At 38.7% G+C, this 14,329-nt stretch overlaps 2 protein-coding genes and 1 long non-coding RNA gene across 4 annotated transcripts; 2 read left to right on the top strand and 1 right to left on the bottom strand.

Annotated features, from left to right (window-relative positions):
- Window positions 1–2,352: 2,352 nt before the first annotated feature.
- On the top strand, window positions 2,353–4,406 carry LOC133033280 (probable galacturonosyltransferase-like 7). The gene has a single exon (XM_061107986.1). It carries the CDS (start codon window positions 3,036–3,038, stop codon window positions 4,128–4,130), a length of 1,095 nt encoding a protein of 364 aa, XP_060963969.1. The 5' UTR covers window positions 2,353–3,035; the 3' UTR covers window positions 4,131–4,406.
- A 2,651-nt stretch (window positions 4,407–7,057) lies between these two features.
- LOC115703997 (uncharacterized) lies at window positions 7,058–8,318 on the top strand. Of its 2 annotated transcripts, none has more exons than XR_004009271.2 (2): window positions 7,058–7,576; window positions 7,688–8,318. It is a non-coding gene; the product is annotated as an uncharacterized LOC115703997 (long non-coding RNA). The 2 variants fall into 2 exon arrangements; XR_009685563.1 differs by having other exon boundaries at window positions 7,664–8,318.
- A 649-nt stretch (window positions 8,319–8,967) lies between these two features.
- Window positions 8,968–13,826, bottom strand: LOC133033151 (cellulose synthase-like protein D5). The gene is made up of 3 exons (XM_061107765.1): window positions 12,623–13,826; window positions 11,714–12,518; window positions 8,968–11,005 (listed from the first exon to the last, which is right to left on the bottom strand). The coding sequence occupies exons 1-3, from the start codon at window positions 13,570–13,572 to the stop codon at window positions 9,233–9,235; spliced, it is 3,528 nt and encodes a 1,175-aa protein (XP_060963748.1). The 5' UTR covers window positions 13,573–13,826; the 3' UTR covers window positions 8,968–9,232.
- Between the last annotated feature and the right edge of the window lie 503 nt (window positions 13,827–14,329).

The raw sequence follows: 14,329 nt of genomic DNA, 5'->3' as shown, positions 1-14,329 counted from the left end.
TGAGTATTACAAGTATTTACAATGACAATCTCTGTATTCCTTTTGTTTCTCTCTAAGAAGAAAGCTCTCTAGGAATTTCAGCAGAGTTTTTGTAAGTAAAAATTGTTCTCTCCTTGTACATAAAAAATGGAGGTATTTATAGGCCCATAGGTGGGTGAGGGCATACCCTCTTACCCCACTAGGGTTCCTTACTCAGCACGCAAATGGGGTTGTGAAATACTACCATCTAACCGTTGGTTTGGTAGTTAGATCTTCCATCGTGTGTGCTTAATTGATGCAGGCTATCACGTGAGGACATGAACACGTGTCGCTCAAAGGTTTCTCCTTTAAAAGCAATATCCCAAACAAGTTGTTTGACAATAAGCACTACAGAGCCACGTACGCGCACAACTATAATCTGACGTAGGGGATAAGGTATGACTTGATGTCAGACGAGGTGTAACTGTCGAGTGCATCTCCGTGTTAGGTCACAAGGGGCTTCTATGAAGTGCAACTTGGGACCTTCTGGAACAACCGACTCCTAGGAGCTCCCTAAAGACCAGGGCTTCGCGTAGGCCTCTGAATATCGGAAGCATTAGGTTACAACTTCAAGGATCGATTCCTCCTACACAACGTATGCGCTTTCTCAGAAACTTTGATACCTTCCCTGATCTTATCTCAAAAGAAAAGGGAATCCGGGATATTCCCATACGACTTGATGTGGCACCCTCTTGCTACTTTCATGTAGAACCTATTTGGGAACAAGGATAATATTTACCCTCAAGCTTTCAGGACTTGAAAGTACTGGGAGCTTGCAACCTTTCCCAAGAGGATCGTTTCGCGTCTTTAACTTGCAGATTGGCCATCAGGAGACTGAAGGGATGTCTTCGGTCCTGCCCTATACAAGTTATTCAAATGCGACTAGACACTGTCAAGGTCACATCATCCCGCTGAGTCTGGTTCAGGTGAGGTTTGCACTCAAGAGGTCTCTTTCACTGACATCTCAACCCTCATCGAGAAGAGTGAGTCCACGTGTCATTTTTATAGGAGTCTGGTCTCGAGTTTCTAAGTGAGAAATTCTCACTATAATAACAACTAAAAAATTGGTTTCATTGATGCTCAATCTTCTTTTTAGTGAAAGGTGCTTCACAGATTTCAGTTTTGTCAAATTTTCACGGGTAGAACTTGGTAAACAAAATCGGTGCCCAGATTGAAATGTCAACCTGGGTGCCCATAGTTGTGTATGGGCCTCTTCAAGATGTTCTTGATGAAATATCATGTCCTTCTAGTGTTCCTTGATGGATTTGAGGAAATAAGGGTCCAAGTATGTCCCCAAAAACCTAAACCCTAGCCACGGTGCGCCTAGATCGGCTATGTGTCAACTTGGGTGCCCATTGGGGCTTTTGAGTGCCTGGGTTCCATTTCATGTAAACTCATCTCCTAAGTCTGAAACTTGGCTCGAGCATGTCTCTCATGTATCTTGGGACAATGGCTAAGCAGATTGCCCATAAGAAGTTGATGGGAACCAAAACTAATGCGAGACGACGCACGAGATGTCAACTTGGGCACCCAGCACTGATGCTCGACCCAAGTTGAGCCTAGGGACGTTCATGTGACATCCTCAACTTCATGGCTCGTTGTTCTAGGGTCACTGAGACTTGTTCTCTTGAACTTTGTCGAAGGATGGCAGCTAGAAACATCTTCCACCCACTAGTGTTAACCAGGGCACTAACACAATTTCCAATGCCCAAGTTGACCACCATTAGTCTTAGTGGATAGGCCCAGGGTTGTTTCCTTCTTGCCACGTGTCAAAAATATTGTGCATATCATCGGGGTCAACTTTTCATGTAAACACCCAATAAAATAAAAGCTATTTTCCACTAGTGTTACACAAGTTCAAGAGCATAATACTAATGGTGAAAATTTTTACAATGCACCCCTAAAAGGGGTCCACTAATGCACTCTTTATCTGTATCGTCATCTGAGAGAATTTTTTAGTCTATTTTTTTTACGGTGGTCTATGTTGTAGTTATTTAAGACATCCTAAAAAATTTGAGAAATTCAAAAAAACTTAATATGCAAAAAATAGGGTTCAAACACACGCGTTAAAAAATAAAAGAGTCGCGTGCAATAAACTATTTGAATCCTATTTTTGGCATATTAAATTTTTTCAAATCCCTTCAAATTTTGTAAAATATCTTAAATAACTACAACATAAAGAATAAAAAAAATTCTAACTAAAAAATTCTTTCAAATAGCCAAAAACCCAATAATGTTATATTGTACAAGTACAAGTAACATGAACAAATTTATTAAATTATCATGTGCAAATTGAAATATATTTTCCCATGTGCAATAAAATATATATATATATCTTTTTTTTTTGCTAACGTAAAGAAAATAATGTAAAATAAAATAAAACTTCACAAATTATGATTTAGGCCGTGGATTTCTATGGTGGTAATGCTAAGCAAAGCTGGAAAAGAAAAAAAGGAAAAAAAAAAAAAAGAAAGAGAAGACTCTCTCTCTCTACACCCACACACACTCTCTCTCTATGTACACACCCTTGTGTTTGTCAGGGCTTTTACACCTCTTTCTTATTACAGAGAACAAAAGTAGAGGTTAGAGCGAACTAGAGAGAGGAGAAGGAGAGAGTGGTGGTGGTGGTTGAGTGTGCGCGCGGCGGCGCGTCTGATTCTGCGCCGCCTTGGGTTCGGGAATGAGATTCTGGGAATGATTTAGAATTAGAATTAGTATTGGTATTGTTATCATCACTATTACTATTTTTATTTTTCTTCTTCTTCGCCGAGTTCGCTTCATTCCCACGGTAACTTGGTGCCTTTGATAAGGGAAGAAACAAAGATTGATTCAGATTCTGATTCGGAAACAAGGCTTTCCTATTTGGGATTTGTTTTTCTATAATTCTGGCGGAACTTAGAGGAACCCTAGCGTTCCTTGTTCAACCCTCAGTGTCGGCGAGTTTATTACCAGATCGATTCGATTTCAAGCCGAAGAACAAGAAGAAGAATAGGAGGAGAGGGTTTCACGAGGTTAAAATGCTTTGGGTTAAGAGGCTTTCTGGTTTTGTGTCAGCTGCAATGGTGTTGATTGTTCTATCGCCTTCGCTTCAATCGTTTCCACCGGCAGAAGCAATCCGATCCTCACACCACGATTCTCATCTCTTACGTCTTCGCCCCGATGATTCCCTAAATCCATTCTCATTTCGTAAGGCACCGACTTTTCGCAATGCCGATAAATGCAGCTCCGCAGACCCCTCAATCCGTTCTCCAATAAGTGTCTGTGATCCCAATTTGGTCCATGTCGCTATTACTCTCGACGTTGAATACCTCCGTGGCTCGATCGCCGCCGTTCATTCGATTCTTCAGCACTCGCTGTGTCCGGAGAGTGTGTTCTTCCACTTCTTGGTTTCCGAGAGCAACCTCGAAGCGCTAGTACGATCCACGTTCCCTCAACTCAACTTCAAGGTCTATTACTTTGATCCGGCAATTGTACGTGATCTGATCTCGACGTCGGTAAGGCAAGCGTTGGAACAGCCGTTAAATTACGCCCGGAACTACTTAGCGGACCTACTCGAGACCTGCGTTCGGCGCGTGATTTATCTGGACTCGGATCTGGTTGTGGTGGATGACATTTGGAAGCTATGGAGAACGAGTCTCGGGTCGAGAACAATCGGAGCTCCGGAATACTGCCACGCAAACTTCACCAAGTATTTCACGGCGAGTTTCTGGTCGAACGGTCACTTCTCGTCGGCTTTCTCGGGGCGGAAGCCTTGCTACTTCAACACCGGCGTGATGGTGATGGATCTGGTTAAGTGGAGGCGGGCCGGGTACACGAAACGGATCGAGAGGTGGATGGAGATCCAGAAGAGCGACCGTATCTACGAGCTGGGGTCGTTGCCACCGTTCCTTCTGGTCTTTGCCGGACACGTGGCACCCATCGAGCACCGCTGGAACCAACATGGGCTGGGCGGCGACTACGTCAAAGGCAGCTGCCGTGACCTCCACCCTGGTCCGGTTAGCCTCCTGCATTGGTCCGGAAGCGGCAAACCATGGCTGCGGTTAGATTCAAAACGGCCATGCCCACTCGACGCTCTCTGGACACCATACGATTTGTACGGACACTCACAGTGAATCAAATACAAAGGGGTTAGGATTCATCGACGGTAAATTCCCACCAGTACTGTTTTTGTCACTTTTCTTCTTTTTTACTTCTAAATTTGCCATTTTTCTCCATTATTTTGTGTCTTCTTCTTCTTACTCTGAGCTACTCATTTTTTATATAACAATTACATTTTTTTTACCTCTTTGTTATTATTTAGTTGGGTTTATTTGTATTCTATTCTAATCTTGTTCTTTTTTAGTCTTTCTTCTGCAAATAAAAGAAAAGATACTCAATTTGTTATTGTATATAATGTTATTAGTAATCATACTCTGTTTGTTTAGAACTGGCATTTGCAGTAGTGCTAGTTGATTTTAAGGTCCAACCAGTAAGTAACCAATGTGCTAAAGTAAAATGAGTTCAGAGAAAATAAAAAGAAAAGGTATCCTTATCTTTCAATGGTGGAGTATTGAGACACACTACATGTGGGCACAAAGGTGGCCCCGAAATGGAGACCATCGAAATGTCCAAACTTTACTCTCTTTTTCTTTACTTCTTTCTTTAATTATCCCTTCCCACCACTTAGTTACAGCAACTTGTAAAAAGATAATCTTTTTAGTTTCTTTCCTTTTATTAAAAATAAAACAACCCTTAAAAATGGCTTCTTTATGAGTTTTGTTTGGAGAATATAGATTTGTTTGTGTATGTAGGTGGTAGGCCAGTGATTTTGCCGTTGTTGGTAAAAGCTTAAGAAGTCTACTGACTATACATAAGAAAACCCAGAAACAGAGATTTATTCAATGATGGTGGTGAAAGCAAAAATTAGAAAGAAGACAACAGAACCTACTACTACACAAGGTGGAGTGCACGTATGAGATTTAATACTTTTTCTTAACTCTGCTATTATTTGTATCAATGAATTTGTCTTATTGGGTCAATGGAAAAATAATCCAAGAAAAACAGAACCAAGTGGAGATTGATTAGGTTGAGATAAGGCTCTCTCTCCCCCCCTTCTTTCTTTCTCAATATTAGTCTCATATTGCCAGCTGTTGAGCTTTATAGCTAGAATAGTGAGCAGCATTGGAAGAATCTAAAAGAGTTTGTTTTAGTGATACATTGGCAAAAGTTAATGAGATAAAAACACGTCGGCATATGGTGTGTGTTTAGCATCGGTGGCAGCGGCATAGGCCTTGTGAGCTACCTTCTCACATAATTTAAAATCCTACTTGTCCCTTTCTGCCCTTTTGGTTGGCAATCCCATATTCCCTTTCTCCTTCTTACATGTTTTTTTCCCTTTGGGTTTTATCTTTTAAGTCATGCTGGTCCATACGAAAGCAGAGTCGGCTAAGGCTAATTATATAAATATAAATATAATTATAAACCCATTTAATAAATTTATTCACCTAAACAAAAGTGGAGTTTTCAGGGGCCATGATAGAAAATGAAATAAGCCACCCAAATATCACACAATTTCGTTTGGAAATATCCAAAGGAGAAAAAAAACAGGGTCTTCTTCTCTTCTAGTCTCACTCGGCTAGGGGACCGATTCCCTCACACGTGGATAGTTGTTTTGGAGAGTCATCATATGAAACAGAAATTTAAAAAAAAAAAACATGGCCAATCAACTTGGTACATGATTGGGTAATTCTATAATTGTTGGTTGATGCTTATTAAGTGACTTATAATATGCAGGCATATGGGACTTTTTCTCTTTGTTTCGATATTGTTGGCTGCTACTAGCTGCTCTCTCTCTCTGTTCTTTCTTCCTCTGGCTGCTTCCATTTCACTTTGTTAAGTCTTTGCTTTTAAGGCAAAAACTTTGATCATAAAAAGTTGATTAGGACCTTCCAACAAATTTCATTGCTCGACTGTAGATGGTGAAATCATTTTAAAAATAGCTATCTGACTTTCACAGCTTTGTTGTCACAATCGTTATTATAATATATTTTCCATATTTTATATTATATATATATTTGTTCCCTAATCATTTGGTATGGCTCAATTATTCTGCAATGTGTAATTGATATTACACCAAAACATTGCACATGACTATTTTTTTAAAAAACTATTTGTAATTACGCAAACGGGAACTAGAACCTACTGTTTTTAATTGTTTTAAAAAATAATGTCAGTACGTGTAATATTTTAGAGTATTTAATTTATTGCACATATCATTACTCATTATAGAATAAGAGTGAAACGGGTACCCAGTTTACCTACCCATTTAAGCTATTTGATGTTTTGAACGGGTGGGTGTAAATTATGACCCGAAACTCAGAAGCACGAGGAGCAGAGTTAGGTTTATTTCTTTACATGTGTGCCCTTCATATTTTATATACTGAGTAAGATAAGAGTAGCTGAGTAGGTTATTCATGCTCATTAGATCACATTTTACACTATGCTTTTTGTTACATGTCATATTCATTTTCTAACCTTTTTTTCTTCTTTCTTTTCCTTTCCTTAAATAAACGAAAAAAAGAGAAAGTGATTTACTTAGAGATGTACCTAATTTTAATTAGGGGTATAATAGTGCCAAATACTTTGTCTAGGCCAATCAACATCCATTCGGGTCCCCAATTGTTTGTAAATATCACTAAAACTCAATTGACTAGCTCCCTTGTATCTCAATCAAAGTAATGAAGATTTACAACTTGTGCTGATGAATCTACAATTTGTAAATGCTTCATCAGCATTATTCGATCGTGAGAGTGCTTAAATGTAACTTACCAAGGATTTATTGCTAGAGATGTTTTCTCTTCTGAGAGATGGCTTTTGTGGCAATCAATTTATCTATTGAATTTTTTTCTTCACAATCAATTTTACTAAGTTATCTGGTATAGTCCTCTTTTTCTATGTCTATTAACATTTTATTCCAAAATAGTTTGGCAGGAGGACAGTAGTAGATGAAAACCTCGAAGCATACTACTGTCACGAGGACATGTTTGGGGAAGGTAAAAATTTGGTCAAAACTAAAAGCATAAACCATTATTATTACTGTTGGAAATCAGTCCTAAATAAAACCATTTCATTAATGATATGGCAAATAAAGACAAATAAGATAAGAACACATCAGCAAGGACTTTGGACAAAGTTAGTTAAGTTAGTTTGTTTATCATTTTTGTATAGGCTTACATGTGGTAATCTATATATAGTCTTAGTCTTTTATCATTTAAGAAAGAGAAAAAACAGAGTTAGATAGACAGACAGACTAATAATGTATAGTGAGAGTAGATCACTTAGTGAGGGAGGGAAATCCGGTAGCTTAGAAGAACCAAAAAGCTAAGAGAAGAAGAGGATCATTCTTCAAGGTGCTTCCAAGGAAGTCCAACTTTAGGGAAAAGACTCATCCAATGGAAGTTTTAACACAAATTTTAGTCTATAAAAGTCTGTAATTGTCAACAGTTTGTATCATATTGCCATTGGCATAGTGAAAGAGAATTCTTAAGGGAGTTCAAAGGGAATTAGGCTCTTCACAATTGTGAGGAAGTTCGAACCTTTATAACTTTGTGTGTGTATTTTAAATTCTGTCATTTTCATTCTTGCATTCAATTCTGTTGATTTTTAGTTTGTCATTTGTTATTTATGCTAGTTGAGGTTGTTGGCTAAGCCCAACAAATGGTATCAAAGCAAGGTTTCAATCGAGAGATCAGCCAGGAACAATCAATAAATCATGAAGACTTGGCAGAGTAGAGAAGGTGTTTGATCACAGTTCTGAATCACAACTTCAAGAACTTCAAGATTCAGATTGTAAGTGATCAAGAAAGATATCAACAACAAAGATGGACAAAGATGGAGATTGAGAACTACAATGGCAAAAACGACTTAGGGAAAAGATGAAAGCTCATCTTAGAAACATTTGACTGGATGAAACTTTGAAAGGAGAAGTTGGTATGTCAGATACATTGGAGAAAGCTAAGAAGGATGACATACTAAAAAAAGGCAAGAAACACCATTGTGTTGAGCCTTGAAGATGAAATCTCGAGGAAGGTTTTTTGAGAAGAGACAACTGTTCACATGTGGAAGAAATTACTATGGCACAAGAAATGAAATGAATTTCTCTCTCGCATATGGAGTATACACACACTTTCATTAAATGCTAAATTTTATTTCATTGTATAGTTAAATTCTACTAAGGAGGGATTAAACTAAAGAAGTTTTTTTGCAGATTTTTCTTTTGTTTTTCGTTGAAAGGGATTAAAATAAAGAAGTTGATTTATGTATACATGTTATCTCAAATAATAAATACCTAATAAGTATCTTTTCCAAAAAAAAAGAAAAACAAATGAATCAAGAGGTATGAACTAATCCAATTCATGATTTAGGCACAATGTAAATTGCTCTTCAATTCAATTCCTCCATTACAAGAAATAAGAACAAACAGTAACTCAATAAAATACTTTTTGAAGGATATATATAATAATCTTACTTTTGTATTAGATGATTGCTCCATTTCTAAACTCTCTCTTCCATTGATGAATAATTTTAGGGTTAGAACTTTTCTAATTTGAATAGCTTTTTTTTTTTTTTTTTTTTTTTGGAAGATTTTAACATTCAATTATTGTTTTAGTGGTGGGGGGTGCACTTATTAAAAATAAAAACAATTTTTATTAAAAATATCATTTGGTAATTTTACACAAGTTAAATATGTAATGATATTTTTGGGATGTAATTATAATTTTGTGGGGTGTAAATATAACACCCCTTCATTTAATTCTACTGATTTCTGGTTTGTCAATGTGTTTTAGGCAGTATCCTTTCTTTCTTTTTATGGGACCTGATCGACCATTTTTAAAATGCAGTATGATTTATTATGGTATTCCCTTCCTCATATTTCTATTGAAACTAAATTGAGAGTAATAAAAATAATTCTTTCAATAGGAATATATCGTTATATACCAAAAGAATAGGTGAATAACAGCATCTCAAGCTAAGTACAATGACAACAATAATAACATGAAACAAAAACCATCTAACTAATCACTAACTGCTTACATAGAACAATGAAGTTGAGAGAAAAACTTCATTTGACTTAACGGAAAGAGCAAAATATGATCAGTATTAGCTAATACATAACATAATCGTGGTCAACAATCAATCAAAGAAGGAACCACCTCATGTGGTGGTCATCAATCAATCATGGGAATTGGAACCTCATGTGGTCTTGTCTTCCAGAAGGAGGGCTTATGTAAACCCAAAGCAAAGAGATGATAATGGAGAGTAATCCAGACCAAACAAACACAATGGTTGGAACTTTTCCTCTTCTTCCCATCAACCCTTTTGCAAAAGGATAGAGATGACACAGAACCCAGAAACTGAAGAACACTCCTCCAATAAGTTTGCTCCATTGCGGGAATGGACTGTACATAGTCCTTGCCATTCCTACTGCTATTGCAATCATATTCACCATTATAATTATGAGTGGAGGAATCATTAGAAAGCTCCATTTGACTGCATATAGGTCTGCGAATTCATCATCTCCATCCTCCGTTGCGCCTGACTTTGATGTCAATGTGAATGAGATATCAACTCCTGCAATGACTTTCAGTAGTCCTTGCAACACTGCAGAAGGATGTGCACTTGTTCCACCTATGAGCCAAAACTGTTCGTTTCGCCACCAGTGGTGGAGTGTGATTTTAGACCATTTGATCTCCAAGAGTGCTAGCAGGCACAAGGTGATGGTGATAGCAAGCAAGAACACTAGGAAAGTTATGTCGAGAGATTTAACTATGAACTCCCCTGTGAAGAGAGAAACCGCTGGTAAGAAGCAATAGACTATGAGGAATATAGACGTAAAAGGGTACATCCCCACGTTGAAATAGGCCACTCTTTGCAAGAATTTCATTCTGGGACTGGCAAACAAAGCGTTGTTTCTTGAGAAGAAAATCTCAACAGAACCAGTTGCCCATCTCAACACTTGGTGTAGCCTATCAGTCAGATTGATTGGAGCTGTCCCCCTAAAGGCATCTCTTTTAGTGACACAGTACACTGATCTCCACCCTCTGTTGTGCATACGGTAACCAGTAACAACATCTTCTGTCACAGAGCCATAAATCCAGCCAACCCTTTTGCCCCACTCGGTTTTATCCTCGTAAAAGCATGAGATAACACTTATTGCCTCAGCAACAGTTGCAGCATCTAATGGCTCACGCGGAACAGAAAGAGCACCGGCTGGTCTTCCTTGGTTACCTTTGCCTTGAACATCTTGAAGCAATCTCCCTTGGTATTCAGCAACTGGGATTGAAGCAACAAGAGTAGTAGAGTTCCCAAACCTTTTGGGAAACAACAAGGATTCGATATCACCATCCTCATCTTCATCACTGGGATGGATTGGTAAAGCCACTTCATCTTCATTCTTCTTTGTTATCTTTGGTTTTCTTAAAAGCATCTTGATTTTCTTCCTTCCAAACCATCCATGGTGTTCTGTGGCCCGAGGAGGACTAAACCCGTAAAGAGCAGTTCTTCTGAAAATGCAGCCAGTTCCAACATATACCGGGCCTTGTAAACCATCTAGTGCTCGCATACTAACATCAAAGAACACTGTGTTGTGATTTGCATACCGATCGTTCGGATCAATTCCCTCAAATCTTTGTGGGAACTGAACATAACAGATTCTATCACCTCCCCTATCAAGCATGAAACACATTCCTTCCCTTAGGGCCAAAGAGTTGTAAATATAGTGATCACAGTCGAGGTTGAGGATGAATGGACCATTAGACATGATTGCACTGGTTCGGACAAGAGCATTCATGGCACCAGCTTTCTTATTATGATCATAACCCGGCCTCTTCTCTCTAGACACATAAACCAGCATTGGTAATCTGATATCTACTTCTGTTGTGTCAATCAAGTTCTCATTATCTGCTTCTGCTCCATAAACAGGTTCTGAATTGGGTGGAGCTAACATGGCCTGAAACAAGATTCCAAAGTTGTCAGTTCTAATGCTGAGATTGCGCAAGGAATAACAAACAAGCTCTAAATCTCAGAACAAACTAAACAATCAAAAGTAATAGCAAGAAGAAGATCATCTTCCTAGTTAATCCAACAAGCTCTAAATCTAATAACAAAATAAAATAACGAACATAATAGCAAGAAGAAGATCATTTCTTCCTAGTCAATCCAACAAGCAATAGCAAGACGTTACAGCAAGACAACAGAGAGAAACACTTGGTATCCTCTAGTTTCCCAAGAAACCCTGAAACTAGCTCTCTTAGGTGGCTTTTGGTTTGAGTAATGAAGTAGAATAGAATGAAAATGAAACAATTTTTATTCCATTCCTTTGTTTAGTTTTATTGTCATTCCTATTCTAGCTATGTTTTCATTCATTCTAACCAAACCCCCCTAATGGGTGCTTGTAATGTGAGTTTGAATTGGAGAGAATGTCAAACCCAAGTATTAGAGTGGATTAAACATTACCACAATTTTAGTTTAAAAAGTGAGACCCACTTGGAAACATAATTTAAGTTTGACATTCCCATTCCCATCTCTCCAGTTGAAAAAGAAATAAAATTGCATTAAACTTTATCGACACATAACTGCTTTAGGCTGACCTGAGTCGCAATTTGTCCAATCACTTATTAGACATTCATGTAAACATAATTAGGGAGTGCAGAATTACCTGGATTATACCAGCATGGTCACCTCTCGAGTGTTCCTCCTCAGCTGAAGCCCATGTTCCAGGCCAATGAGACCCATCAGACATCCAAGTACCCTTTACAATCTTCAGGGGGTCAGAAGGATTGCCTCCCATTTCCATCTGTTTCTTCTTTGCACGTAGCTCTTCATGGGCATTGTACGCATCAGATCTTCTCCTTATGGACTCCGGTAATGAGTTGATCCTCACTTTAAACTCATCATACTCTCTCTTCACTCTTCTCCTTTCCCTAACAAAATCAAGGCGTACTTTGTTCTTAAGAAAATCACGCTTCTGCCCAAAATAGGCCTCTGGATTCCTTGGCTCAATTTTATGCTTGCGGCAAAAGGGAACCCAGATTCTAGCAAAGCTAGCTGTCTCGGCAAGGGCTTCAAATGTGAGTAAAGCACCACCATCATCAGATAAGTAGCAGGCAAGCTTTTCCACCGGATAATCAACGGCCAGGATTGAAAGAATGGTGTTTGCAGTGACAAGAGGAGGTTCTTTCTCTGGGTCTGCAGTGGAAACGAAAACATCAATGCCCGGAAGGTCTGATCTTCCTTTCGGATTTCGCAGGTTTGGTGACTCAAACCGCTCTTTTAGTACAGAGAGGTCAGTTACTCTGTTTACTGGACAGAGCTTAGGCAGCTGATCAAGAAGCCATGAAAATGCAAACCAGAGTTCACAAGTCGTTGACAATCCCCATAACCACATTGCATCATGATTGGGATGTCTAATTCTCCATGTCAGGAAAAATCCAAGCGCCACAAGACGTATAACAATTAGTAATCTGCAAAAATAACAAGCAAGTGTTCATATTTACACATAATGCTTGAAATTACTAGCAAGACCATTAGATTAAAAGCAAGCAAGTTTGAAGACAAATGTTGTTACCTATAAGGACTCAGAATAGCTGCAGAAATTCCAACTTTCCTAGTCAATGGTCTCCTAGTCCTCTCACCAAAATCTGGAGGATGTTCGAAGCCATTAGTCCCTGAACCAGTGCCATAACCATCTTTTGGCCACACAGCATTTCCATACCCGTAAGTTCCTTTGGTCTCGAAAAGCCACCGGGTGTGATCGAAATCCGGGGGATGGTTCTGAGCCTTAAACGATTTCACAAGCGAAAGCCTTTTGTCAAGCTTAACATCAGCCATGGAAGGCAGTGGCATAGTTTGATCCTCTGCTTCTGAGCAAGTCTCATCTCCATCACCACTATTGTCATCGTCATCACTCGCATCTTTATAAGGCTCTTTACAACCAGGACAACGCGCTCTTCCAGTCCCAAAACAATCCAAATAACAGTCTCTGCAAATCTTAAATCCACACTCACATGGAGCACTTTTACCTTTAATGGCTGTCTCATCACAACCTTTCATTCCACAAACCAACCCAATTTTCCCAGGCGGTGGACACTCCATTGAGATAGACTCAATTACATGCCCACGAGTCACCGAATTGAATCCTCCGGTGAAGATGGTGCCCGAGATGTAACTCCTCTCCGGAAGCATCGTTGACTTGCGTCCCTCTTCGGTCAAACTAGTCTGAGAAGCTGACATGGGCTGGTGATCTGGTGTTGGAGGGATATGAACTGTGTAGCTAACGTATTCGGAATTAATCTCTTCCGTCGTCGTATCATCTTTCGTCATCGAGCTATATTTTACACCGCCAGTGGAGGACCGCCGGTTTGCTCTGCCACTCAGAGGAGAATTTGGGTTGTTCGATATCGAAGCTCGGGACACGGGGCTCGTTAGACCCATGTTTCTACTCCCTCCTCCTTTTCCTCCCGAAGATACCGTGATCGTCACCGGAGAAGAAGACGGAGATGTAACTGTTTTCGCCATTTTCAAAACAAAAAAAAATTACTAATTCCCACCCAAAAATAGAAACTTTCTTAGAAATATATCTCTATACAATGAGCTTACTCAAGAAAATATAGTGATCACTAGATTGAGTAGAGAGAACGATAATGGGGTTTAGATTTGGAATCCATAGATAGAAAACGAAAGAAGTAGAAGAATTAAGGTAGCATATTCGGCAACGGTCGAGTATTTGAATTTTTGAGCTCTTGGGTGTTTGTAAACTGTAAAGAGAAGAGAAAGGATTGAATCACAACGGTCAAGTGATCTGGGCCGTGTATTTGAGAAGATCTAAGGGATGAGATTCAACTAAAACGGTGTGTAGTTTAGTGAAAAGATAAAGCAGGTGGGGCCCACTTAGAGAGTAAGAGACGAAAGTCAAAGAAGTTAATTAAAGGATACTTTAGAAATTTCAACGGTCGAATAAACTAAACAAAACACTTCTCTTTAATACTGATAAGTAAAGCCGTTGAGCACTTTTGCTGTCTACTCCCTCTTTATATTTTTTATTTTTTACTTTTTCTTTTTTCTCCACAAAGTATCTGAATTTTGTAGTAACTTCATGCAAATAACTTCTAATTTGACGTTAAGCATAAAAAGCTTCAAATTTTCAGCTTTTCTTTCCTTTTTTCTATATTATAATTATTATTCCTTTTCTAATGATACAAATAAATTAATTTTTTTAGGGGACAACTCATCGGATTTATAAAGGGCTTATTTTAATCAAAAGCATGTATTTTTA

The sequence above is a fragment of the Cannabis sativa genome, unplaced genomic scaffold (genome assembly GCF_029168945.1).
Source record: "Cannabis sativa cultivar Pink pepper isolate KNU-18-1 unplaced genomic scaffold, ASM2916894v1 Contig3, whole genome shotgun sequence".
Classification (NCBI taxonomy): domain Eukaryota; kingdom Viridiplantae; phylum Streptophyta; class Magnoliopsida; order Rosales; family Cannabaceae; genus Cannabis; species Cannabis sativa.
The sequence above is the reverse complement of the archived record's forward strand: the minus strand, read 5'-3'. Positions and strand labels throughout refer to the sequence as shown.